Raw genomic sequence first — 27,639 nt, 5'->3', positions numbered from 1 at the left:
ACTCGTTAGGACTCCAGGTTACATGGCCATTAAGGGGCTGAGTGTTTAACATGTGTCTAGATGTTCAAGTCTGAACCTGAACCCCCACTTCTTCCCCCCACCCCTGCACACACCAAAACCCTGCCTTTCCTGCCTCCTGTTGGATGGTCCCCCTGCCCGTGACCCACAAAGCTCTTGAAAGCTGCTGTGCTCCATGTTGGGTATTTGGGGTGGGGTGGGGCACCCCAGGTCCAGAGAGCCTGGTGGAGTGCATGGCCGCCTGGGGAGGGGGTTGCTTCTGCTGGAAGGGCTGGCTCACCCCAAGAAGTGCAGCCCCGCCTCACACGGCCTCTTCACTGCCCTCTTCTCCTTCTGCCAAGTGCAGGAAACACCTTCTATTTTTAAATATTTCATCTCTCAGTGTTAGGTAATACCGGCCCATGGTGCCTCCCAGCTGTTAGGTGAAACACATAAGCAGATGTTCGTTTGGAGGTTGCTAAGAAGGAAATAGTGAAAGGCCTTCTTCTTCATGTTCCGTGAACTTGACCTTACATAACTGCAACAGGCAGTGCCTATCGTAGAGATTTGTGGCCTTCCTCAACCACTGGAACTATTTTCCACTTTCAAATGCTGTATTTTTATCCGCTGAGTTTAGGGTAATCAAAATGGCTTTCCGAGAATAAACCGTGATCTGTGCCAGTGTGAGCCCCGCCAAGGCCCTAGGCCTGAGGCAGGTAAGGGGGGCGGGGCTGGGAGCAGGGGACTCCTGCTGGGCGACCTGGGCAGGAGCACTTCCTGGCACTGGGCAGGGGCAGTGGGGAGGAGGAGGTGGGTCCCCGGGCACAGCACTCCTCTCCAGTCCTCTGTGCTCAACCTCTGTTTCCATCTTCCTGCCTTTCCATTGTGAGTGCATGATCTTAGCGCTCTCGTGAAGCAACACCTTGTTTATAAAAAACAGTGATTGCAGACTCTTAGCTCCGTCTCTCCCTGACTTCTGGAAGTCTTGTTTGTCTCTGATAGCTGCATTTATATAGGAGAACTTAAAGGACATTTCACCATTTTTTTGCATGGGGCGCGGCCTGGTTCTATTTATAGTTTTCCGGAAGTGCATTTGGGCACTTCTCGAAAGCCAAGCTCCCAACTGTATGCCAGGTTTTTATTTACAGCTCTTGCTCAATTTGAGCTTGCAAATATTTCCAAAAAGCAGTTCTTCTTCCTGCAGGATACAGAAAAATTAGAAACGTTAAAAAGGTTTTCTAAAGAGCTTTAAGGATCGTTCAGAAATAGGGAGTGGGGGAGAATCTTGCACTTGCTTCTTCGTTAGCTCACAGAGCAGAGGAGTACAGATGGTTTTGCTCCCTCCAGAGAGAACCCTCGCTGGTGCAGGCAGCGCATGGGAACTTAACGCACATGAGATCCCATTAAAATGACATCATGGGCTGTCGGGAAGGCCAGGAAAGTCAATATGAGAAGTAGCATGTGTTTCTGCACTAAGCTTACTCGTGGCAAGGTGGTGTCCCTCTAAGACCTCGCCATGGAGCGGTCCCCGGAGCCCCACTTGTATGGAAGTCCTATTATCTCCTGTAGAGTCAGATTTGGAACAGGTGTTTGGGTAAAGCTTTGTCCTCCTGCACGGAGGACACAGCTATTACTCAGGAGAAAACACCACTGAAGTCACCTGTTATGAAAGGGCCAGTTCTTCAGAGTCCACAACAACTTGAGGGGTTTGGGCTTGTCATGTAATAGGACTTTGAAAAAGTATTCAGCAGAAGAGAGTCTAGCCAAGTTGTATGGGCAATCCACGCATGGCTCCCCACCAGGAGGGAGTTTAGCCACAGACAGGATTTTGAAGTTTATCCCACATTTCCCGCAACCCTTGATGGTACCGACAGCTGTGGAACTAGCCGTTGTTCCAGGTGTCGTTTTCATGTCGCTGGCTCTCAGAGCACTCTGACACCAGGGGCAGGCGGACCTTTTGGTCCAAGGGACCTGGCACCTGGCTGTGCGACGTTGGCAAGTTCAGTTAATATCATTATTTTTAAGTCCATGATCATTATTAATGAGAAGAAACTTTTTAAAAGCTGCATGACTAACTGTTTTCAATCTTTTACCAGTTTAAAATTGAGATATTTTATTCCACGGAATTGCAAAAAATGGATATTAATAGATGAAACAAAATGGCAAATATTGATAATTGTTCAAGCTGCACGCGTGGGTGTTTGCCATATTCCTCCCTGGTTCTGTGCGCCATTGAAGGTTTTATAACGAAAGTGTTATTTGTTTTGTTATAATTGTGGGACTAGTTCCTGAAAGCCTTCTTCATCTGTACTGCTCTCCATCCCCCTCCCCAAAAAGCACCCAGGCTGTCCTCATTGCCCAACGGCCCCTAGCTGCTTTTATCAGGTTCCTGAGTTTCGGGGCCCCAAATCAGTAATTCCTTTAATTTCTATAATCTGCATGATCTCCTTCCTCTTTTTCCTTGAACAGCATATGGTTTAATTTTCTGGTTCTTATTCTAACTTTTTGAGTCCAGTGCTTAATTTATTTGTTTTGATTCCTTCTCTTAATTGTGTAAGACTATGAATTCCTTTCTGAGCTTTCTGAGTAGTCCCTGCCATCCTTGATACCTGATGTGTTCCTTTTCTTTATTTTACGCGCTCTCTTCATTTTCACATTGGGTTTTTGAACGTTGAAAGGAAAAGTGTTTGGTGCTCTTGTTTCTGCGTGTTTTGTTTCCGCCTCATTCCGTGGCAGTGAGCTCAGGGATCGCTGTCTGTACTAGGTGGGTTTTTGTACGTGTTTGGAAATTTTCTGTGTTCTCCATTGGCATTGATTTTGGTGAATGTGCCGTAGGGGCTTGAGAAGGAAGCATCAGTCTTTCATGACAGAGTTTGAGGCATATCGTTTACTGAAGGGTTCGTTCCATTATTCTGGTCTCCTGTATGCTCCTGCTTCCTGTCGCGATGCCCTCCGTGTACAGGAATGAACCCACATCTCCTGCCAGTTTGTTCTTTCTGTCCAGTTCTGCCCGGGTTTCTGTGTGTCCTCTGTTCCCAAACTTCTCTACCATAGCCATATTCTTGTGGTAAATTGTATACCTTAGACTAATGACATGGCCTGTACCTTATTTTGCATTTTGCATTGGCGTTGGATTAAATCTTCCAATACTGGTATTTTGATCTTAGACTTCTTTCTCTTGCCATTTGTCTCTTGTGTCCTTTTTTTTTTTTTTTTTCTGTTCAGTGTGAGCCTCATAGCTGGCTCCTTTCTCTGTACATATATATGTGGTTTTTTTTACCCAATCTGATCATTTTCATGGGAACATATCCCATTTACATTTGGGGACACAATGAATGTATTTGATTCTGTTTTTCATCCAATTTTTTATTCTGTTTTCTGAATTTAATGCTTCTGCTCTTTTGGCTTCTTGCACATGGGTTTTCTCTGGCCTTTTTTCTGGTTCAGTGTGTATGGTTGTGTTGTCCTGCTGGCCATTTGTGAGGCTGTGTCCTCTCTGTTATGGGATGATGTGCAAGGTCCTATATTTAGATGAGCAGCTATTTTCTGGCATGGAAGCTCTCAGCAGTATTTGTTGATGCCATGGGAGATGAGATAATTCGCACACTAAGCTGTCTCCATCCCCTTTCCATCGCTTTCTGATTTCGTTAGTGGTGGTGTTATTTTAGTTCTGGTCATTTCTCTTCATGACGTGTAATTAATGCGTTCATCACCGCCAGTGGTTGGCTTCTTTAGCACCCGTGGATGGCATTGCTTTATACCAAGAACGGGGAGAAAATGGTGTTGCATTTCTTCCCCCACATCTGATTTGTTTGATTACCCTTCCCTTTCCAAATGCAAGGAGTTTTAAGTTGACCTAAAGGTTCCCAGAAGTCGGGTATAGAGATCCAGTCAGTTTGGCCATCATTAAGGGGAGAAGAGGGCCCCATGCCGTTCAGACTTCCGGAACCGCCTCACACTGTACTGCATGTGCAGGGCCCTGCGGAGCCAGACAGGAGCAGGTCCCCACTCCAAGACCAAGGGACCCCAGCGAGGACACCCCGGTCTGTGCTGCTGCCTCGGGCCGTGGGTCATCTGGCAGTTGCCCCCCACTTGTTCCGTCCTTGGGGCAGCCAAGGGGGTTTTGTTTTCGTGAGGAGGGCTTTTTAACGAAGGCCTCATGGAGATTCTGTGCCAGCAGGAGGGGGAAATGTCTTGGAATACTGAGCACTTGCTTAAGCATGTCTTTTGCTGCTTGCTTCTGTTCTGTTGAAACAGGGATTGCGTTTAGAAATTCTGGAGAATGTGGGGCGCCCAGGAAGAGCCTTCACATGCAGGTGCTGCACCTGCTGGGAGGCCGCAGGTGAGGCTGGCGGAAGGCAGAGCACTGCCGGCACCGGGAGATGCCGCTTCTCTATGGGACAGGGCCGTACTGTGGGGACGGTTACCCCGAGGGTCTGGGGCTGGAGCCCCGCATGCCACTCCCTGAACAGGGTCTGCAGCAATGCCACCTTCCTTGCCCTGGCCACTGGCCAGAACAGGTCACCCCAAGGGAGAAGGCATTGCAGGGCCAAGGGAGGGTGGGTGTTGGGCTGGTGGAGGGAGCGACACTGCGCCAAGGGAACCCTCAGACACTGGGTTTTGTAAAGGGCCTTGCGTTCAAAGACAGACCTCTGCATGCTTACCCCATGAGTGTTCGGCACTGTGTAACGTGCACTCTGGGCGGCAAGGCTTCATTTCCTCAGAGGGTACTGATCGGCTGCGGCCCTGGGCAGAGCAGGTGTGGGCACAGCAGGCTTGAGTGCTCCCCACAGGGCAGGGTCCCTGGAGGGTCCCTGCCGTGGCTGGCTTAGTCGTGTCATTCCTGGTCTCGGCCAGGGTGTTCAGTGCACAAGTGCAGGTGTGCATCTAGCCAGGAGGGCAGACGCGGTGCAGAAACCTTCCCTGCGGTTTCTGGGGGGAGCTGTGCCCCATGTGGTCTGAACGAAATGCGTGACTGCGCACTGTGAGCATCCTTGTAGCCGTAAATGCTTAAGACTCCGTATTTAACTTTTGAAACAAATTAGAGTTTACTATATTAAAAAAAAATTTTTTTTAATAAATTTGGACGCACGATGTGGATACAGCACAGCTCTTCTGAGTTGGGTGAAGGGAATCAGGATCGATCGATGGGGGAGTTTAATTCAACTTTCCCACACTGCCATCCCGAGAGGCTCCTGTTGGTGCCCAGTGGTTGCTCATGAACCTAGGTCGTGCCGGGCTGTGCAGCCCGTGGTGGGGCCGCCTCCATGAGCACCCCGTGCTGGGCCCCAGGCTGGCCAGCTGGCCCGTCTGTTCTTTCCTGCTGCTGGAGGCAGGGTGGGCTTGGAGCTTTTGTTCTCGGTTCAGTGTTGGTTGGTGGGAGTGCGGTAGAGATCTGGAGAGAGTTCCAGTGTGTGTGGTGGGGATATCCCCCGGTGTCACTACCCTCAGGGATATTGTTCTAGAAAGACAGGGTCCAGGTGCTTGGTGCTTCAGCTTCCCGCCTCTCGAGCCCTTACCTGCTTCAGATTCTGAGGCCGGCATTGGTCTTTGATGCTGCCTCTCACTTATCTGCTGGTAAGACGAGCTCGTGTGGTTTGGCTGTGCCCCCCGGAGGGGCTGCAGCATCCCACAGGTAATCCAGTTTTCTCCTGGCTTCCAGCATAGGGCCCTGTATTCACAGATGACTCCTTGTTGCCAGATCCCAGAATGCTATGTTCTAGCCCTCATCTTGCATGGCCTCTCCCCGTATTGACTCAGTAGACCACCCGCTTCTTCTAGAAGCACCTTGTTCCAGAACCACACTCTCCTATTACCCATCCACAGCCCTGGGCAGCTTTTCTCTCATCTCTCCGGTATCTCAGCACTGGGGTGTCCCCAGGGCTACTGACGCATTACCTAGGTGACCTCAGTGGTCCTTGTCCCATTCTTCATAACAGAGAACACTGCCATGGTTCTTCTGCTGTTCAGATTCTTAGCTCAGCCCAGATCTTACCTGATTCCAGATCCCAGAGCGAGCTGCGTGTTTGGGGTCCTTGCCTGGGTGTTTCGTAGGCATCGCAGACTTGAGTGTCTGGAACTGGACTCTTGGCTCTCTCGTGCCAGCCCAGACTCAGTGCAGCCTCCATCCTCTGAAGCCCCCATTTCGCCCTTGAAATCCTCTCTCATGTCCTGCGTTCAGCCAACTAGCAAGTGCCATCACCTGCCCCTTAAAGCATGCACACAAGGAGGAGTCCCATCGGAGGAATGAAAGTGTTCTAACACGGGTTCATGGTGATGCTTGCACATCATGGTAAATTTACTAGAAAATCACTGGCTTGTGCATTTTAAAAGGGCAAAATGCAGAGTGCTCAGTAAAGTTATTAGGTCTGTGTAGAGCCTGGCCACCCCCCTCTCCATCATTAACGGTGGCAGCCCAACCACCACTGACTCCCACCTGGATCCCACGGATGCCTCCCCACCTGTTCATTGCTTCTGTCCTAATCCCCCCCTTTTCATCTCATCCTAGGAGCTAGAGTCTGATGGAGAGAAGAGTGCCCACCCGCCAAAAAAAGTCCATACCTTAATTCAGTATCTGTATGTGACCTTATGTGGCAAATGGACCTTTAAGGGTCTTGAGATGGGTGATGATCTTGAATTATCTGGGTGAGCCAGTGGAATCACAAGGGTCCTTCCAGATGGGAGGCAGGGGAGTCAGAGTGGTAGAAGGAGCTGGGAAGACAGAAGCAGAGGTCAGACTGATGGGAGTAATGGCTTTGAAGATACAGGGGGCCCAGGAGCCCCGCTGCCCCAGATGCTGGGGAAGGCCAGGAGCAGATTGTCCCCTAGAGCCTCTGGAAGGAACGCAGCCTGCTCACGCCTTGCTTTTAGCTCCCTAAAATCCATTCCCACTTCCGGCCTCCGGAACTCCAGGATACACGTGTGTTGCTTGGAGCCACTGAGCTTGAAGGAACCTGCTACGTGCAGCAGACACGGGAGGCTAAGGCGTGCAGCCTCATGAGCACATTGCTGGGGCCACCAGGCTTGGCTTTTCTGCTTCCTGTCACTGGGACCTGTGTGAAGTTTTCTGCTTCTCTGTCCCTCCCCAGTCCACATCTGTCAGATGGGGGTCAGGAGGTACGTAGCAGGGTCCGCTTGTCCTGCTTGCCACGTGGCTCACGCTGTCCTATCCCTTGCTTTCGCCTCCCCCTCCAGACTGCGCGCTCTGGGGGTGGGGGTGGGGGGTGGCTGAGTCTTGTGTTTGTTGCGGACGCTTCAGGGAGGCAGCCGACACTCGTGTGCTGTTCGCCTTCCGCGTGTGAGCCCGTGGCCTGTCCCAGGCCTGGTTCTCTGGTGGGAGCACTGTGGCTGGAGCTGGGAAGATGGCCCTGGCCCCTCCCAGAGCTGAAGAGACATCTGATGTGAATGGGGGACCAGGACGGAGATGGGTCCCCCTAACCCAGGAGCACATGGTGCGGTGGCAGCCTTGGGGTGAACCCTGGCTACGGGACTCCCTCCCAGAGGAGGCAGCTCTGGGCCGTGGAAGAGCACATCCCAGGAGCCGCTTCACGGAGCCCAAGGGAGGCCCACCTCAGGCGCACTGGGCAGGGGCCGCTGACACCTGCCCAGAGGGTTTGGGGGGACTGTGTTCTTTCTAGACCCACCGGAGCTTCATGGGCAGCCCTCCGCCAAGCGAGCAGCCTCCATCAGTGCGGCTCTGGGCGCGTAGGTCCCTCTGTGGCCCAGCCCAACCTCGCAGGAGGTTCTCAGGCAGCTGAGGGGCTGGTGAGCAGCTCCAGGCCCTCCTTCCCTCCCTCCTTCTTGGGGCCACCTTTGTGGTTCCTGCACCGTTCCAGGGCGGGGGGAGAACAACAGGCACCCACAGCCGTCACCCCACCCCCACATTCCCAGGGCGAGTGAGGGCCGCACACAGCACTCTCCTGAGGGCTATGGGGGCGCTTGTTGAGATACTCAGTTTTTGTTTCTCACAGTAGAGGCTTTGCTAAATTCAGCTGGTGTCTAAGGGTGAGTGTCCAGCAAACCGGGTGGTTGTGTTGACGGCTCCTGCCTGAGGCCAGCACCCAGCTCTGGCCCTCCGCTCCCTGCTGCTCCAGGAGCTCCCCCATGTGGGGGGCTGGAGGGCCGTGGGGTCAGAGGTTGATGGGAGAGTGGCCTTCCCGGCCGAGAGGTCCCTGGCCATCCTGGCTTCTGGGCTGGGCTCATTTGCTCCCCCTGCTCAGGCGTACCCCTTCCCCGCTCCCCGAATCCTGTGGCTGTTGTCTCCTTGCATGATGGAGAGTCGGAGGTCTCCTGGTTGTCCCCCGAGTGTAGCATTTGGAGCGGCCAGGGTGCTGTCAGCCTGTGTTTGTAACAAGCTGTTCTTCAAGCGTCCAGAGTGAACCCTCCTTGGCTCAGCGAGGAGGCGGTTGGGTGTAAACACCTTTCAAAGCTGTGTTTTCACAATACGAGTTAAAGATTAATTGGACTCCCAGGTATCCTGCAGAAATCTTAAACATCTCTGTTCTTGTTCCCTTTTATCCATTTCTTTTTACAAACCCTGTCAACCGGACTTCAAAATTGAAATCTGCGGGGAACAGATAATGGTCCTCCCGACCCCTTCCCGCGTCACTTGAGGAACTTCGAGAAGTCTTCAGGAGTGTTTTTCGTTTTTAAAGGTGATTATATTCCGAATGGCCCTATAGTCTGGGAAATGGCTTCTTTGAGGCAGGAGGCTGAGGAGAATGGAAGGCTTCTGCCATCAGACTGGCATCTGGACTCGGTGCCCACGGCATGCCCACCTGCGCCACCCGCCCCCCCATGAGGCTTCTCACCGGGGCGCATCGCCACTGCCTTTTGTTTTGCAGAGTGTTTGCTTGGATTTTCAAGAAATGGCCTGAGCAGCTCACTGTAGGAGTCCAGGACGGTGCTTTCACGTGCAGGATTCTGGGGACTGTGGCAGGTCCCGGCCAGATGGAAAGCTGTTTCTGCAGCCCCAGCTGCGGGATCACCCAGGCCCGTGACCATAGACCTTCCTTCAGACAAAGCCCCTGGCTCGGGGGACTCCTGCCGCTGCCTGGTGACCACCACTTGCAGGTTAAGCAGTGACACTTGATGCATGTGTCAGTGAAGTTACTTTCTGTGACAGTCAGCCTCCGTGCTGCTGATATCCTCCTCCACATGCACAACTGGCCCAAGGGCCTGTCACTCTTAATAGTCGGGCTTTCAGCACTGTCGGAGAAGTGCCAAAGCCGGGCCCTCGGGGAGGACAGAGCATTCTGTCTTTCTAGCTTTCTGGAAGCTGGATTCCATGCTGCTTCGTGATTTTGTTTTACGAGAAGCATCAATTCTGTGTTTCCGCTGTGGAAAGAAATAAGATAGAAGAAACAATGTATTTCCTTTTGTCAAAAATTTTCGTTTAAAATGGATTCGTGCAGGTCAATTTAAACGGAATTTAGAATGAAATCTCTTGAGTGACCACGAGTGAGTCAAGCGAGGTGATCTGGTCGCGCATTCGTGCTATGTGACCCGAAGATTCCTTCATCTTGCCTGTGAGGACATAGGTCTTCACCAGCCAACGTCTGCCCCCTTTGGGGTGATGTTTTTCAGTATGAAAGACCCCCGCGTTTGTAGTGGGGGTTTGCAGGATGTGTGCAGTAGGCAGTCTGGGACCAGGCTGGGGAAGGGTCATGGCCTTTCTCGTCCCTCCTTCCCTGTGGTGGGGGCAGCACTGACCTCTGCAGGGATGGTCTTGCCCGGCCTCCTGCAGGACGTGCAGCCCATACCGTGTGTACGTGTTCTGGTACACGTCAAAGGCGCTTTGCTCCTAAGAAGTACGGAAAGTAGGATTTTGAAATGTCATTCTGTCCTTTATCATCAGAGGATCTTATGACCCCAAAGGAGTCCCACCTGCTGCAGAATAGAGCGAGACGTTTCCTTGGGCTGCTTTCCATGTGGTTCATCTCCCCCCTGAGCCCTTTTGCTCCGAGGCCAGTAACAAATGCAAGGAGTCGTGGCTAGCCCTCCATGGAATAAGCCCCCTTCTCACTCTGCTGCTTGTCCCTGACTTGCTTTCTTGGAAGAACTAGTTTTGCTCCGTTCGTCTGGTTCCTTGAATAGCATGCCGTTTAAAAGTGCTGTTATAAAAAAAAAAAAAAAAAAAAAAGTGCTGTCATCCTACAGCAGGTTTTCCTCTCACTCCGGCTTGTTCCTGAGATCCAATTGTGACATTGTGTGTAGCTGTTTCTCGCTCCTTTTCACTGCTAAGTACGGAGACGCCCTCTTGACATCCCCCTGCCAATGTGTTGGTGGCTGATTGGACAGTTCCCGTGAGTCCTGCTGTCCGTGAGTGTGAGTCTGGCCCTGTGCTCATACATGCGCGGGCCTTTCCCAAGCATGGACACACTCCGGAGTGGAATTCCTGGGTCTGAGAGCCAAGATTCAGTTTCCTAAGGGCAAGCTGATCATTTTCCCGAAGGCCCAGCCTCATGTGTGTTGCCGGGAGCTCGTGGTGTCTCAAGGATGCTCCGCAGGTGCTGTGGCCTTTCCGCCACTTTTTTTCTGCCATTAGGAGCCCTTCTTCTTCGAGAAGCCTTCCCTCGCCAACTCCTGTTTTCCTTTTCCTTTTCATACTGATTAGTAGGAAGCCCTTACAGGTAATAGAGACAAGCCCTTGGTGGCTTCCATATGGCTCCAGCAAGCCTCGCCAGGGCCCAGCCTTCCACTTCCAGACAGTGTCTACGGAGCAGATCGGACTTGTGAAGGTAGCCAAGCTGCTCAGCTTTGTCTGGTGCTAAGCCCTTTTTGCATCGTGAGTTTTTCTTGAGTTTTGTCTATCATATTTGAGTCTTAATTCTGGCAGAATTAATTCTGGCCTGTGGTGTGATCGGGGGTGACTTCCGTCTTCTTGTCGTCTGTGTTTGGGCGGTCTCTGCTGTTGTTCTCTGAGGGGGACATGCTGCTGCCTCCTGTGGGAACACCTTGACTGAGGCTCCCAGGTCTGTTTTGTCCTGTAGTCTGAGATCCCTCTGTCCCATTCCTGGCAGTCTGTGCATCGGATCCACAGCTCAGTCTGGAGAGAAATGGACGTCTCTGCAATAGTAAGTCTTCTCGTTCCTCACTTGGCCCATCTCTCCACATCCTTCAGTTGTTTAAAACATTTCTTAACAGTCTTTATCATCGTCTCTGTAGCTGTCTGTAACAGTGTTGAATTCAGCCATAAAATTTTGGACACTTTTTTTTTTTTTTTAGTATTATTAGGCCTACTTTCTTGTATTATGTTGAAATCCAGTTGGTTTTTCCCTATTGATCTTGCCTTGTTTCATTCAGTGTCCTTGTAAGTTTTACTAACTTCTCTGTAATTCCTTCTTGGGGGCGGGGGTAGTGTTCCATACTAACAGTCCTAAGAGTCTGTGAATGGTGATGGTTTTGCCTCTTCCCTTTCTTCTTATGTTGTTACTCTGTCTGCTTTCTCTGGCTGGAATCTTGTCTTGTTCAAGGTTCATCATCAAAAGCAGTATTTGCCGTGTTTTTTTTTAATAGATACCCTTTTTGAGACTAAAGAAATTCTTTTTTATTCTTAGTTTGTTAAGAGCTTTTATAATGTGAATAGTTGTTGGGTTTTATAATGTGTTTATTTTCATTATTAAGATCATCATTATTAGTGTAGTGAATCGTGTTTATAGATGTTCTGTGTACATGTTGCTTTTCTCATTTTAAAACACCACTTGTCTTGGCGGATTATCTCTTTTTATAGACTGCTAGATTAAGCTTGCTAATAATTTATTTGGGACTTTTGAGGCCCTGTTCATGACAGAGACTATCATTTTATATGCTCTCTTTGCCTGGTTTCTGTAACAAGGTTTCTTCCTAGCCTCACAGCATGAGCTCAGGGTGCCCTTTATTCTCCTGTTCCTTGGAAGTTTTCTTTAAAACTGAATGAGCAGTTAGTTGAAGTTTGGCAATACCGTCTCTAATACGATCCTTGTGGGAAGATTTTAAAGTATTGGGTCAGTTTTGCTTGTGATTAAAGGGTACTCTATTTTCTGTTTTTTATCAATTTGGGAAACTTTTATTTCTCTAGAAATATGTCTGTTGTCTTACGTAGGCTTTAAAACTGATAGGTCTGGAGTTGTTCATTGTATTCAGTTATGTTTTCAGTCTCTGCCATACCTACAGTTCATTTGTGCCTTTCTCTCATTTTCTAAACCACTCTCACCAGAAGTGTTCTATGCTATTGGTCTTTTTAAAGAATCAATTTTGTGTTGTGTTCGTATACGTGAAGTTATGTAATGGATATTTTCCATTTCATTTATATATTTATTATCTCTTTCTGTCTGTCTTCTTTGCATTTATTTTGTTTTTTCTAACTTGTTAAAGTGATAGCTAGCTTATTGGTTTGTATGTTTATTATTGTCAGATGTAACTGTGTAAGGCTTTCAATTTTCCTCCGAGTACAGTAAGAGCAGAAGCTCACAACTTATTCTACGTCCTTTTTTCATTATCTTTCCCTCTTAATTATTTTTAAACAGCTTTTGTGATCTCTTTTTTGACCCATATTTAGGAATGTAATTTTTAAAAAAATGAACTTTGTGTCATAGAAAATTTTACATACATTTGAAAGTGCAGAAAATACTAGAAGGAACCCCACTGTTCCCGTCAGTCAACCTGGGCGGTGCCTGGGGACCTCCAGCTGTGTCTTGTCTGTGCCCTGACTTACTCACCGCCTCTGCCCTTGTGCTCGTTTTGAATGAAATCCCACGCACCGCATCACCCCATCTGTAGCCACGAGGGCCTGTGTCTCTAAAAGGCAGGGACTGTGGTTTGCCCCTCGGTAGGAGGCCATTTTTCTGTTTAGACAAGATTAACAGTTATCTGTTATTGGGTACTCACAGTGTTTCTGTGTCTCCAGCCGTGTTTACCACGTACATAGATTCAGGTCACTGTTTCCTCGGGTCCAGCGAGCGCTCCCACGGGTGGCGGGTGGATGTCATAGGCTCCTGCTAACCCGCACCTTCTCCCTGCCTGTTGTGTCTGTTCCGTTTTGACCCTTGGGGTTCATCTGTGAAGATTCTAGGTGGCTTGTCTTGTGGAGTTTTCCTGTATTTTAAATTTTGCTTGATTTCACCCATCTCCCGTCTTGTCATTTAAAGTGAACGTCTGTTGTTTGTGTTTCCTGGAAATTAGTAGTTGCATCTAGAGCATCTAGAGGTTTGTTTTTTTTTTTTTTTGCTTTTGCTTTTTTTTTTAAAAGACTTTATTTATTTATTTGACAGAGATCACAAGTAGGCAGAGAGGCAGGCGGGGGGGCGGGGGAAGCAGGCTCCCCGCTGAGCAGAGAGCCCGATGCGGGCCTCGGTCCCAGGATCCTGAGATCATGACCTGAGCCGAAGGCAGAGGCTTAACCCACTGAGCCACCCAGGTGCCCGGCATCTAGAGGTTTGATCGATTCAAGTGTGGTTATTTCGGCAAAACCTTATAGATGCGGTGTGCTCTGTCATTGGGAGGCACCCAGCTGTGTGTGTGCGTGTGTGTACATGTGTGGCATGGTGTGTGCACCTGTGTGGTGTGTGTGTATGTGTGTGCACTTGTGTGTGCGTGGTATATGTGTGATATATGGCTGTATATGCATGTGTGCACACATGCATGGTGTGCACACGTGTTTGTGTGTTGTATGCGCCTGCATGTTGTGTTGCAGTGTATATGTGGTGTGTGTGCACATATGTGGTGCATGCTCATATGCAGTATATGCACATGTGTGGTGCGTGTGCTCGTGTGTGCACTGTGGTGTGTGCCTGTGTGGTGTGTGCACATATGCAGTGCGTGCACATGTGTGGTTGGCAGCCATGTTTCTGTTTTTCCTTAAAGTTCTCTGATGGGTTGTGAATCCTCACTGCTTTGGAAGTTCTGCGCTGTTCCCAGCATGACGGGATGAACGTCCGCTGTGCATCCTCAGTGCTTTCTGCCCCAGCCTGCTCAGCCACGGAAGGGTCTGGAGCACCACTAACCCTTGCCACCCCTCTGTCCCTGCCTCTGGCCAGGAATTTCCTTGTTGTGGAGTCCAGCACCGCAGGGAGAGGCCGGGCTTACCCTCGGGCTCAGGCTCGTGTTTGGGTCCATCTCCATCTTCATCTCCGTGTGTTTATCTGCTTACCGCGTCCCTGAACTGAAGGCATCTCAGCAAGTTCTCATCTCTCTTCATCTCTGAGGGAACACAAGTCTGTACGTGGTCTGTGCTGCTCTTGGCAGATGGTTTCTCTACACCCCTCATTCCAGCTGGACATTGTTTCCCCCCACACTCAGGGGTGGTCACTGTCATTCTTCTCCTAGGACACCTGCGCTTCTGTTTCAAGGTCTTTGGTGTCTGCAGGTCCACCTTGAAATTATCTTAATTTATTTCTTTTTTCCTCTCCTGCTTTGGTTGTGTTTCTGCATCTGCAGATTCATGTCTTCCAGCAGTTCTGGAACATTCTCAACCAGCTGTGTTCCAGTATTGCCTCTGCAGAGTTCTGAGCTAAACAGAGGCTTGCGTTAGGAGCCTAACTCTACAACAGGTCGTCCAGGATGGAAGCAGACTGTGACCCGGCCTGCCCGGGAGGTGGGAAGGGCAGGCAACAGGACCACTGACCCTGTGCCGTCAGTGACCTGTGGCTGGGAGAAGTGCCTGGAGCCAACATACTCTGCCATTAGTGGGGCTGGTGGCGGAAGCAAGGAAGGGAGCAGCAGCCTCATGGACTTCAGGTTTATACGGCAATGTTAAGAGGGCAGAATTCTGCTCCATTGTCTTCATTCCCTTCTCTTCATCCTCCTGTGCCGCAGCAGCCTTCTGTTTCTTTCCAAGGGGAGGAGGGAGAGTGCACTGGAGGGAGAGAGGCCTGGTCTAACCCAGCAGGATCTTCATTGAGCTCCATGCCATTGTGTGAGGCCAAGTTCCTTTTTCCCTCTGCCGTAGAAAGCCCTTCCACTCTCATCTGTCTGGGACCCTGTCAGGCTCTAGTGCTTCTAGCTCCTGTTCCTGTCACCTGAGTTGAGCGTTCCGTGTGGTTCCGGGTGTGTGAGTACCCGGGACCCTCACCCGGGATGCTGCAGGTTTTCTGAGCAGGAGGTCCAGCCAGGGCAGAGGTAGGGCCTGCTGTGGGAGGCGGCCTTGGCCAGCAGGTGGGCTGTTGCACTCAGGATTTGCTTGCACGCCTGGGACACAAGGTGATGCAATGGTTTCGGGTCACACCAGGGTGTGGCTGGTGGTCGACAGCACGAGGATGTGCTGGCATCTGGTTCTCGGCATATGTCTACCCCCCCACCCCAAACGCTGTGACCACACCGCTTTTTGAGATGGTCCTGGGATGGCCAATGTCTATTTCACTAATGGGGTTTCCAGCCTAAAAAGTGAACAACTTGTGCTGATTCGTAAATCCAAGAGAAGAAACGCTTGCCGTGGTCCTTTCTTTGGGATCCTGACAGCATAATCCATCGTGGTGATGCTTTCCAATCCTGCTTCTTTACTGCTGGTTCAAGTACAGAATGGAATTTTCCAAAATCCTTGCATGGTCAATAAGGTTTTATCCTTTACAGTTGATTTTGCTAAAAATAACTTGATTATAGAAAGGGACGTCCCTGCTCCCATGGAGAGAGCTGTCCTTGGGGCTTAGGGTGTCCCTATATCCCTTAGCCAGTCCCTGGATACTCTAGGACAGTGCTGGCCAGCCAGATTCGCAGAGTGGCTGATGCCAGTGAGCAGATGAGAATGGGCCTGCATCTGGTTTACCGGAGTATGGATTGCGGGTGGCTTCACCCTGCCCTGGCCAGCCACAGGCCACCCCTCGCCTCCCACTCCTCCACAGACTCTGCCTTCAGTTGTGTGGGTCAGACAAGCACACCCCCGGGGCTGAGCCAGCTTCCTTCTGGAACTTGCTCCCAGCCTGCCAACTGTCCCTTTCATCTTGTGGTGAAACAGCACCTTCTGGCCCCACGTTTCAGGGGTCAGGTTCAGGAGCACATGAGGCTGGGTGGGTCTGGCTCTGCACGCCTCTCCCGGACACCCATTCCTCACTTCAGCTACCAGCCTCAGCTGCCTGGCCTCCATGATGGGGGACCACTTTGAGGGGCATTCTGCTCCGACTTGGATAGTACCAGCCACGGGCCCACACTTCTCACATGGGCCACGTTGCCCAGCAAAGAGCGGGCGTCCTGGTGTCAGCCAGGGTCCTCCTCCCAGGTCAGCCAGCACTGGAAACCACACTGTCACCATGGCCCCCATCTCTGTATGCTAGACTTGTCTGCGGGCTCCAGCCTGTCCATGGACATGTGGAGAGCCCAGGTCTGTCCCAGTGGCCCTTGAGTAGACTCCTCTCTGAGCTTTACTTGCATGTGGTTCCCCATTCTTGCGACTGCAGAGCACAGAGCTGGTTCTCAGGAGTCGCCTTATCTTGTATCCCGATGTCTCCCATGACGATTTGCTGGGATGTGGCTAGGAAGGAAGGACGCGTGTTTGTGAGCCCTTCCTGCAGCTCCACGGGCTTGCCTTCCCTGCTGGAATGTTCTCTCTGGGGCCCACAGACCACTGAGAAGCTAGGAGGGGCCTTGCTGGAGGGAGCCAGGCCATGGGGAACCCCTGGCCAGCAGTGGGGATGCCCCCTCCAGGATGGCAGAGGCTGCAGCCCAGAGTCCGTGCCGTGAGGGTACATGGGTAGATCTCAGACCTTCTGCCGGGGAGATACTGTTGAATCATCTAGTTTGGCAGTGAGAAGGGAGAAAGCCAAATTAGGGGAATAAAGAGACAGTGGAGCAAAACATACCTGTGTGGTGTTAGCTGTAGCTTTTTGTCTTTTGCGCTGAAGATAGCGTTATCAGAGGTTTTCCGTTTCGTCTCTGGGCTTAGCAGGGGACATGGGGCTCTGCTGTGCTTTTAAGCCTATCTTCCTGGTGCTGGTCACGAGGCTGTTCTTTGGGGGCCGTTGTCTCAGCCTTGAGCAGAGCCTCATGGGGCTGACCCCGCATACCCAGCACCAAGAGCTTTTCAGAAACAGGAGTTTACTCGTGGAGAGCACCAAACGGCAGAGTGCTCAAGTGGGCTAGTAATTACAGGGAAGACCAGCCATGGTCGTGACCAAGACCCATGCTGGAGCCACAGGGAGAGGCGGGGGTCAGGCAGCTTCCCAGTTCCGGTAGGTGCTCCTGAGCAGGGTTCTCGGGCTTCAGGGTGCCAATCAGCCATGCCCCAAGTCTCAGAGCTGCGGCCACCCCCCTGGCCCGAGAGCCACCCAGGGTACCTGGCAGCCCTTCAGCTCAGCCCCGCTCCGCCCACATTTTAGATGCCCGGCTCCCATGCCCCATTCGCCCATCATGGCTGCCTAGTCTCTCTGTACTTGAGGTTTCCCAGTAGTCGCTTACTGTCCACATTACATGACTTGTCATGTCCAGCCTCCGGGTGGGGTCAGCCCACAGGACCTGCTATCCCCTGGTGGTGGGGGGGGAAACTGAAGGCTTGCCCTCCAGGACCTCCTGTCCCCCTCCAGCGGGGGGCAGGTAGTAGATTTCTCATTGACTTGTCAACTCCCTTCTTGGCTGGAAGGCAAAAGTGGGGGGAAACCAGGGCCTACGTATATGCTGCTCCCTGCTTGATTTCTAGAACCTGCAAGGAAATCACATGCACAAAAAATACACTTCAGAGGGTTACCTTTGATATCTGCATAGGACGTGTACCTCTCCCTGCCCCACACCAGATGAGAACACCTTCCCTTGGATACACATCTGTAAAAAGCCATAAATACCTCCATGTGTTATATTTAGTTCTTTACATTTTGATGTCCGTTGAAAATAAAACAGTAGACAGCAAAACGGCCTCTCCTCAGGCCATAATCATTTTATTTTTATTTTTCAAGCATAATTTAACTTCCAGTAAATTGTTAATATGAGTTGATTTCTTTGGCATTGCGTTTATGCGTCTAAATGGAGCGCAGAGAAATACCCTATATCCTCAGTTACGTGTGAAGCTAAGGTAGGGGCTTATGCTGTCTGAATATTTTTAAGTCTTCACATTTAAAATCTGGACTTCTACCCTCATCCCCGCTTTACAGCCACCCCCACAGCACAGCGTCAAATAGAATAGTTGTAATCCAGTTAAGAACACTTTGGGGGAAGTGATAAGCCGTGTAAATCAGTATTTTGAATGGATCTTGATGAAGTGTCTTCAGTCCTTTCGAGTGCTGGTTCTGATAGGTTATGCATTCTGAAGGTAGACAGCGACATGGCAGGTTTGAACACACGGATCTAGTTGTGCTCCCTCCTGAAATTCCCAAGAACCCCAGGACATACCGGTCCCCAGCAGAGCTCGTGGGGGCACGCCATGTGGACAACACAGAGGTTGTGGTCTCCAAACACTGCCTCCCACCAACGGGACCCACTTCTCCTTGGAGGAACATCTGATTCCATAGAGGGGTCAAAAAATGTGTGAGGATTGCCCGGCACGCCTCGTGACTGCACAATGAGGGCTGTGGCTGGCTTCCGGGCAGCGGTAGGCCATGCTGGAGGGCCCTCGCTGGTCTAGGAGGGGTCTACTGTCAGAGCATAGTCCGAGCCAAACTGCAGTGGGCTCTGATTGATCTTGAGGAACAGAAGCCCTCCTCGTCTCTCACACATGGAGGATAATGGGGATCAACTCATTATTTTTTGAAAATTGGCAGGTAAAGGAAGAGACCAGGCACCTGTCCTGCCCTCCTTCTAAATACGGTCAGAGCGAGAAGATGGTTGATTCGGGGTCCTTCCTCATTACAGAAATCAGACAGCGAGTCGAGAGGCCAGGGCGGTATGGACAGGCGTGCCTTACAACCTTGATGTCCTGGCCTTGGCCGCAGTTGGTGCAGAAGACCCGTGGAGATGCGGCAGCCCCTTGAGCCACCGGAGGAGCCTCTGCGTGGAAGTGGTCTGCCCACACCTCCAGACCCTGCTTCCAGATCACCGGGTATGCAGGCCGGAGACCTGCAGCCCAGGCGGCACCCGCCATCTCCAGCGTAGGGCAGACAACAGTGTTGGAGGGGGTGCCGGAGAGAGAAGGAGGAGGAACCTTTAGAATAAAAGGGATTGAAGGGATGCATCAGCCAGCACAACATATGGACCTTATTTGGGTCTTGGTTTGAATAAAGTTTAAAAAACATGTATGCAATTTTCTAAAACTTGGAAACGCTTTGTGGCTGTTTGATAACGTCATGGAATCGTTAATCGTTAATTTACTTGGATATACGAATGATATTTGATTGTGTTTTTTAATAGAGTTTGTTCTAAAGTATTACCGAAAAAAATGGCTTGAGGGCTGGTCTACACCAGTGCGTTCCAGAGAAAGGTCCCAAGCCTCAAACATGGGTGAGCGGAAGAGGGAACAACAGTAGCAGCCTGTGATGGGAGGCAGAGAGCAGGTGGTGTCCATCGCAGCCACTGACCTGGGAAAGCCAAGCCCCTCCGCCCCCCCGCCCTCCCCCCGCCGGCCACCAGCTAACCCACACACCCACCTCCAGAGCAGTGTCTCTCCCTCCGGGGCGGGGCTGAGAGGGGCGTCGAGGCAGACGTGGGAGGCTCCTGGATGTCCTCCTGGTGGTGCTCAGGGCAGGCCTCCACCTGGGGGTGAGCAGCTGGAGATTTCCTCCTCTGGAAAAAGGCCTTGTTCTGGGGACATGAATGAGCTGAGGATGTGAACGCTGTAACGAGAGCAGGAGTGAAAACTCCTATATTTGTGCTGAGTGCAGCGACCCTCTCTCTGCACCCCGAAGGCCTAGCTTTCACCCTTCACGCCGAGATGAGAAGGATCCCCGCTGGAGAAGTGTGGCCAGCCGACACGGAAAGTCTTATGGGTGTGAGTCCTAGTGAATGCCAGCTCCACACACCCTGCAGGGAGACTCAGACCTGAGAGCCCCACTCTGCTGGCTGCTTCCAGCAAGGGTCTGTGCCTGTGCTCCCACTTGCGCGTAACCCAGCGGCAGGGAGGTTCAAAGCAAACAGAGGTCTTTGCCGTCCTCAGAGACCCGGGAGGCTGATTTGTCCATGAGGTCAGAACAGGATGGCTTGTAAGATAGAATATTGGGGTGTCATTGGTCTCTCAGTGTGGCCCTGTGAGCCGTTTGTTAAAAATATCAGAGCAGAAATTATGGGAAACCCAGTGGAAAGGTTAGAATATCCATCAAAGGAAGTGTCATAGCCTTGAGCAAAAGACAAAGGAGAGGAAGACAGGAGAAAATGGAAGAGAAAACTGGAGAGTCATTCGAGGAGATGTACCAAATCGAAGAGTTTCAAAAGCAGAGGATGGAGGAGGGAAATCAATGGAGTAAGTCAAGGCTGATGCTCATGAGAGGGCAGAATCCGAGTGCCCCATGCCAGCTGGAGAAAATCCTCCCCAAGCCATGTGACTGCGCACTTTTGGAACACTGGGCACAAGGAGAAGACCTCACAAACATCCGGAGAGAAGAATCCCATCACGTTGAGGGATCTGGAACCAGCATGGCTTCCTGGTTTTCAGTCACAACATTGGGAACAAGAAGACAAATGTTTTCAAGCTAGAATTCTGTCTGCAGCTAAAGTTAGCAGCCCATTGAGGGAAAATAAGAATGAGCAGGGCCCACCTCTTCGTGCCTTCTCTTCAAGACATGGTTGGGGCCGGAATTCCTGCAGAATGAGAGGGGAGCCAAGAGGGAAGCTGGATGGGACAGAGATGGGAGTCCCCTGGAGGCTGATGAGGCTGACCCCCTGGTGGTGGCTGTGCCAGAGACACTGAGCCTCCTGGCCATCTGGGAACGCATCAGTGTCCAGGGCAGGCGCATGTGCCCCACACTGTCCTCTTGCCCTATGGACATGAGCCACCGAGCCCGCCCCCTACTCTTCTTTGGCGCTGAGAAGTCTGGGCCATTTTGTCCTGCTCCATGCCCTGCCTGATGACCTCACTCACCTGAGCACATGCTTTCCTCCACGCTCCCACTTTGGTGGCTCTTGCATGAGGCCTGGAGCCCAGCCACAGTGGACGTAGAAGCAGGAATTGGGGGCAGTTCTGGCCCACAAGACTGCCCTACCAGCTGCCACACTGGGTGGCCTATGGCTTCCTGAGCACCACTTATGTCCTCATCCCCAAAAGAGCTCTTTCTTGCCAACAGTCCCAGATGCTGAAGGCAGATTAGACTCAAGACTTTTATCTCTTCCTGAGAGCCTATATCAGACTCCCGTGCTCGCCTCAGTCAGCAAAGGGAGAGGTGTTTGGGACACACGTATGGATAGTAAACCATAAAGAAGAGCAAGGGGTGCTTGGCAAAGCCAGATGCTGTTGGGGACAGGGGGCAGGCACGCAATTTGGGGGTGATTGTCGGATTCTTCCTGCCTTGATGGATGTGGCTGTGTTCCAGTCCTCACCTTGCTTTCCCCCAGGAGGCCATGCTCTTCAGTATGTGTGATGTGGGCCACGGTGAAACACCGAAGACCCTTGAAATAACTTACACTGTCCCAAGACGCCCCATCCCCCTGTCCCCTCTCCCCATCATCTCAATCCCCCTCCCCCATCACACGTGGACAGAATGTGAGAGTAAGAAGAGATCACAGTTACAAAGTTGAAATAGCTCTTCTTTTCCCCTGGATGTGAATGAGTCCTTCTTTCCTTGAACAGACCCTAAACTTTGACCGCGTTTTCTAGAGAATAGTGCTTGTCTTTATTCCATCTCTCTACGGTGGCATGAAGTAGCGCTGAGAAAGGAGGATCTAACCCACGTAATGGAAAATTACAGCGTCCTTTTTTATGGTCATTTATTTAAAAACAGAGAGACTAACACATTTTTTTCTGTTTCTGATTGAGGACTTGCCGTTCACAGCCCAGGCCTGCCGTTCCATGTTGAAGCACTGAATGTGGGCTTTGTGCTTTCACTAACGTCATGAGTCTGATTGTATTAATATGTTTCTCAAGGCACAACCTACAAAAGCAATTTTCTGGTCCACATAAAATATTCATGAGAATACAGGCTTTCTTGTTTTGATGCTGCATTCTTTATGGAGAGAAGGTTGCATTGTTTTTCTCGGGGTGCTTTGGGTCAAAAGTGCTGGCAGTTTCTGTTGAGAACTCACGGCATTTCAAATAGTTTTGGATACAGAAATAGTACGAGTCCTCTTTGACGCACCCGCTAGAGGCCGTGATGAACGGGGATTGTGGCTGTGACTCCTTGCTAGTCCCCACCCCCCACCAGCTGGCATGCAGGCCGGGCCCTGGGACAGCTCTGCTCCGGCCACCCGACTGCCACCCGCGAGGGGCGAGGAGGCGGCGTTTCTCCAGAGGCCTTGCGAGGGTCTCCCTGTCCCGCAGCAGGTCCAGAGTTGTGCTTTCACGTCCACCTGTAAACGCAGTGTTGTTTTCCAACAGGAGGGAGTGGCAGGAGCTGATGCGGCCGACGTGGGTTGTGACTAACAGCCCCTTCTGTCTGCCCCGCTCTTCGCTGTCTTAGAAGAGTGAAGTTCTAGGTGAGGCCTCGGAACGGTAAACCGAGGCCGTGCACCCTCCCTTCCTAGGAACTGGGGAATACAGCAGACGTGTCGCAGTGAGGACAGCATGCTGTCCTGGTCACGTCAGCACGTGCCCTGGCTCTTAGCCCTCCACGCCCTGCGAATGCTCCCCCATCCCTGTCATCTGTGGACCCCTCGCCACCCCAGCATCCCCTAACTGCTGCTCTGTGCAAGGATGACCAGGGGCTGCCAGGGACTGTTCCCCCAAAATATCTCCATGATTCCAGGCTCCAAAGAATCTGGGAAAAGTTGGAGGAAACAGTGAAGCTCGGCTTGTGTGTGGTGGGTAGGCACAGCCAGCGCCAGCCCTGGAGAAGGGAACCTGGAAACCGCCTGCCCTGCCCCTCCTGCCACCTGCACTTCCCCGCACCCTGCTGCGGGCCCCTATGTGGCCCAGCCTGTCCCAGCACAGCCCCCTGCCCAGCCATGCCCTCAGATTTGCTCAGTCTGTGTCCCCATGACCCTCCACGTACACCTGGACCCATGGGCCCTTGCTCACACCCTGCCTTGTGGCTCATGGAGACACAGCCCCTGTGTGGACCCTTCCCCAGCCCTGCCATCAGCCCACGACCCTCTCCGCTCTGCTTTCTCACCACAGGCCTGCTGTAGGCTGGCCCAGGAGCAGCCCCGCATGCCTTCTCAGCAGAGGCACCTTTCTGGAGAAAAGTTTGGCCTATCATGGTTTTGACGTTAATTAAAAGGATCCCTTAAAAGTTGTTTTGTATTCAGCATCAGATGGTCCCCTGACCCCTTTTATGAACAATTAGAATGAAGAGAGGAGAAGCTGGAGTGAGCAGCAGAGGGGGCTTCTGCCCAGCATGTCAGAGGGAATATCTTGGTCACCTTGGCCTGTCTCGCAGCAGGGGCCCCACCTGACTGGCCCTGCCATGGGGCCCAACGATGCCTGCAGCTTAGTAGGTGCTGACACGTGACCACTCAGCCGGGCCAGTGGAGTAGGAGAGAGCCAGGATGGTTCTCACGTGGACAGGTGGAGTGGCATGTTCTCCCTCCAGCGGCCACGGGCTGTGTGGCTCAGTGTGGTGTGTGTAAGCAGCAACACGGAGTTGGGCTTGTCCTCAGGAAGCAGAGGCTGGCTAAGCCAGGGGTGGCCTGCCCTCCAGCTCCGTGCGTCCGAGAGGAACCCTGGGACCCGCCTCCTGACTGCACCATGGACACACAAGGGCGGAGCCCACTGGCTAGCCACGGTCATGGTGTTTTAGGAGGCGTCCAGCCCCGTCAGCCTTGTGGACAAGGGACGATACAGCCCTTTGGGAAAGAAGGGCGTTTGTTGAATTCCTGTAAGAAGCTGAGCTCTGCTTCCTTTTCTCCACATTTGCTCGCTGAGCTGCCCTCCCTGCTCTCCTGTTTATTCCTTAAAGTCTGAAACAAGTCCGGGAAATATTAAGGTTTTATAAGACGGGCTATTACAGTGTTTCTGTTTTTATATTTCATACTAAAAACAATCAAGGAAAAGGAAGTTGACAAGATCCAGTCTTTACCAGCTCCTGTGTGGTGGGGCAGGTGGGATGCCCCTTCTCCCTGGTCCTGTTCATGAAAGCAGTCTATTTGCGTAGATTTATTTCACGTAAATAGCAAATAAAATCCTCCTGATCCATCAAGGCTGAGACTCCATTAGAAATTCACGTAAACAGTTGGGGGTTGCGTTTCCCTGACTGTGGGAAGAAAGGGAAGACAAGCAGCCCACTGGCATCTACCCTGGCCTTCTCAGGGCTCAGAGGTCAAGGGAGTTTTGGACTTCCCTAAGATGGCTGGATCCGGAGTATTTTCCGTCCACCTCCTGGGCTCCTCTGTTTCTTCCCTCTGTGCCCTGTGGTCCAGGGTGAGGCGCTCCTTGAGGGAAAGCTGGTCCTGGCCCTGGGCTTCTCTCAGCCTGTTCCTGCCAACCTCGGGGAGCTCCAGGCCTGTGCAGCCGCCTCAGTGGCTTTGGGGCCTGTGGTGGGAGAAACGGAAATTTTGTCAAGGAGTTAGAAGGCCCACGCCCCGTCCTGGCAGCGTCCTGGACTCAACCTCTGAGCTGTGCCTGGCAGGCTCCATTAGCAGGTGTTCATCCCAGACACTGGGGCCCAGAGAGCCCAGGTAGCTAGAACCCAGGGTCCCAGCCCTGCCTCTTCAGAACGGCCAGAATGACCCACTGGCTACCTGGGCGGTGACCGCAGGAATGCTCTGTCCAGAGGGGCGGTTCCACTTATGGGCTGTTTCTTTAGCAAGTCTGGGTTGTGAGGCTGTGGAGCATGGACTTCTGAGGAACCAGGTGATGGCTGGGACCAGGGGGCCCTGTGGCCGGCGGCATTTGGAGATGCTAGAACAGGGTCAGGTGCATAACACGGCCGGACCTTCGGGGTCTGGGCAGAGGGCCCCTGATGGCAAGGAACTGGTCCTTGGTGGCCCGTGTTTGTAGGGTTTGGTCTTCCTTTCTAGAGGGTGAGGCCTCCGTCTCCCGCCCCAGGCCCCCAGGTCTGTTGTATATCACTTGAAGACCTGGGCCCAGAGTAGGTTGTAGGGGAGCTTTCTGGAAGGGGTGGGAGCTCATGGGCCTGTGAGTGGCTGTTGCTGAGGAGCACAGGGGCCTGGGCCTCCGCAGCTCCCGAGGGGTTTCTGTGAGCCCAAGGGGCTGGTTGGGCTGCGTGTCTGGGGAGCTCCGTCGCGGTGTCTCTGGGGAACGCTCCCAGGCAGGGCCTTCATGTGCACCTGCTCAGACCTGATGCGCCAGGAAAGGAGCCCCCACGGCGGCCTCTCTTGCGTGACGGCCGTGATATCAGAGTTTCTGCCTGCTTATCCTCACTTTAATTGGTTATTGATTTGTAAGCATTAAGATTGATTGCGCTTCTGTTGCTAATCAGAATCACGTGGGCTTTTCTTCTGTGGTACCATAGTCCTGGGAAGCAAATCCGTTTCTCTGGGCCTCGGGGAAGCCCACGACCTGATGCTTGTGCCCATGCAGGTGAGCTGGGGAGCAGTTATGGGCTGTGGGCGGTGAACACATTCTCCATGGAGATCCTCTGACCACCCAGCGTCCATCCGAACCACTTCAGGGGCCCACGCTGTCCTGTGGTTCCTGCGTGCAGCCCTTAGTGGCCTCGTGACAAAGAAGAAAAGTACAGGCCCATCTGCCTCTCCACTCGCTGGCGCTCAGCTTTCCTTAGAGCCATTTCCTTGCGTACTCCCTCTGTTGGCTTTCAGAAATGTCATATGGGTGGCTGCTGGGCCCGCATTAGGGCCTCTGGTGGCAGGGGCAGGGTGGGCCGTGCATCTGTGCCAAGGCGTGTCCCAGTCTGACCTGCCCCTCAGTTTTGCGCCCTCTGCACTTGAGGAGTGGAAGGTCTCCAAAGCCCCCCAAGTCCTGCACTTTGGGTCCATCAGGCAAGAGTGGGGAGAGGCATCCCGAGGGTCTCCCATGCTCACGCAGGCGGCACCCCTGGACAGCGGCATCGGAGTGGGCGGGGGCCTGGGGACGCCGTGCCGCTGCAGTGACCGGCGCTTCTGTGCTCTGCTCTTTCCCGCAGTGGACGTGGCCTCCGCGCTGCCTCTGCAGGTCGCTCCCCCTGCGGTGCCCATGGACCTCCGCCTGGACCACCAGTTTGCGCTGCCTGTGGCGGAGCCCACCCTCCGGGAGCAGCAGCTGCAGCAGGAGCTGCTGGCCCTGAAGCAGAAGCAGCAGCTGCAGAGGCAGATCCTCATCGCCGAGTTCCAGCGGCAGCACGAGCAGCTGTCCCGGCAGCACGAGGCCCAGCTGCACGAGCACATCAAAGTAAGTCGGAGGCGGGGCCGCCGTGCACCTGTGTGAGCCTCCCAGACGCCGGGTTCCCCATGGCGCCTGAGGGCCACTGCCTTGGCGTGCTCCCCACCGTGCACTACAACCCCATGGTGACACACAGGACGGCCCTCTCTGTGCCGGAACCAAACTAGCGGGCGCCCGCCAGCCTAGCAGCAGTGGTGCGTGCGGCACATCACGGGAAAGTCGCTGCCATAGGAGTAGACTTGAGAGAGGGGACGAGCTTGTCATCTACTTTCACCCAAAAATACAAGCTGCATCCCCAAACAGACAAATGACCCGCGGATGACTAATGACAGATGAGATGAGATGAGACAAATGACACCAGAATATTATCCGTGACCCCCTCTGGGTGCCGTACGCAAAAAGCAGTTTTGTTTTCTTCTCAGAATTTGTCTTTTCTTAGTTTCTCCCACGGATCCCGTATAATTGGAAAAAGACAGTAACGTGGGGTTTTTTGCATTTAAATTTAATAAGAAACGAATAGGTCTTCTTGTGGCATTTAGTCTCTATAAATACGCAGTCTGATCCCAGGGTCAAAATTAAATACGTTGGAAAGAACCATGTGTTGGTGATGTGTAGCGAAGTTGTGTTCTGTCGTTGACAGACCTCCCGTAAGCGCCACACGCTCCACTGTATTCAGAACCACATAGAGCAGCACTGTCCCACAGATCCAGGCAGGCAGGTTAAAAGTCCGAAGGTAATCTCACATTCTGCACTGGCCACCCTAAAACGAAGCAGAAAACCCCGGGCTGTATTAGTCATCTGTTGGTGTGTAACAAAACACCTCCAACTTAGCTATTTAAAACAGAAGAAAAACATGCATTACCTCATAGTTTTGTGGTCTGAATGAGGGTCTCCCTAGCTGGTGGCCGTGACCCAGGGTCCCCCATGAGACCACAGTCAGGGCTGTGAGACCCACTTCCAGGCTCACTCACGTGGTCACGGGCAGGAAGCTCAGGCCTTGTCACCAGCAAAGCCCCTACAGGGAACAGCCCGAGTGTCTCCTGTGGCCTGGTCTTCGACGTGACCTGTTTCCTGCCCTGCCCGACTCTGCTGGTCGTGCATACCAGCTGTGGCACGTCCTGGGAGGTGCCCAGCCGAGGGTGAACACCGGGAGGCAGGGATCGGTGCGGAGCACTGGGAGCCTGGCTACCAAAAGGTAAAATTAGTATGTCACCTCGTATTTCTGAGATAGTTCAGTGTGTAAGCAGTATTTTTTTTTTGAAAGATTTTTATTTATTAGAGAGAGAGCACAAGCAGGCAGAGGGGCAGAGGCAGAGGGAGAAGCAAGCAGACTCCCTTTGGAGCAAGGAGCCTGATGCAGACCTCGATCCCAGGACCCCGGGGTCACG

The 27,639-nt window shown here is 52.3% G+C and overlaps 1 protein-coding gene across 6 annotated transcripts in view; it reads left to right on the top strand.

Annotated features, from left to right (window-relative positions):
• The window catches only part of HDAC4 (histone deacetylase 4), a 281,806-nt gene that overhangs the window by 148,417 nt on the left and 105,750 nt on the right, over window positions 1-27,639 (top strand). For all 6 annotated transcript variants that reach the window (XM_032857625.1, XM_032857626.1, XM_032857622.1 and 3 more), the window contains one exon: window positions 26,016-26,260. In XM_032857625.1, coding sequence (XP_032713516.1) covers window positions 26,016-26,260 — 245 coding nt within the window. The remainder of the gene's footprint in view (window positions 1-26,015; window positions 26,261-27,639) is intronic.

This window comes from Lontra canadensis, unplaced genomic scaffold, assembly GCF_010015895.1.
Source record: "Lontra canadensis isolate GAN:19392208 unplaced genomic scaffold, GSC_riverotter_1.0 scaffold13, whole genome shotgun sequence".
NCBI classification, from domain to species: Eukaryota; Metazoa; Chordata; class Mammalia; order Carnivora; family Mustelidae; genus Lontra; species Lontra canadensis.
Note: the sequence above shows the minus strand (reverse complement) of the source record. Positions and strands in the feature narration are given on the sequence as shown.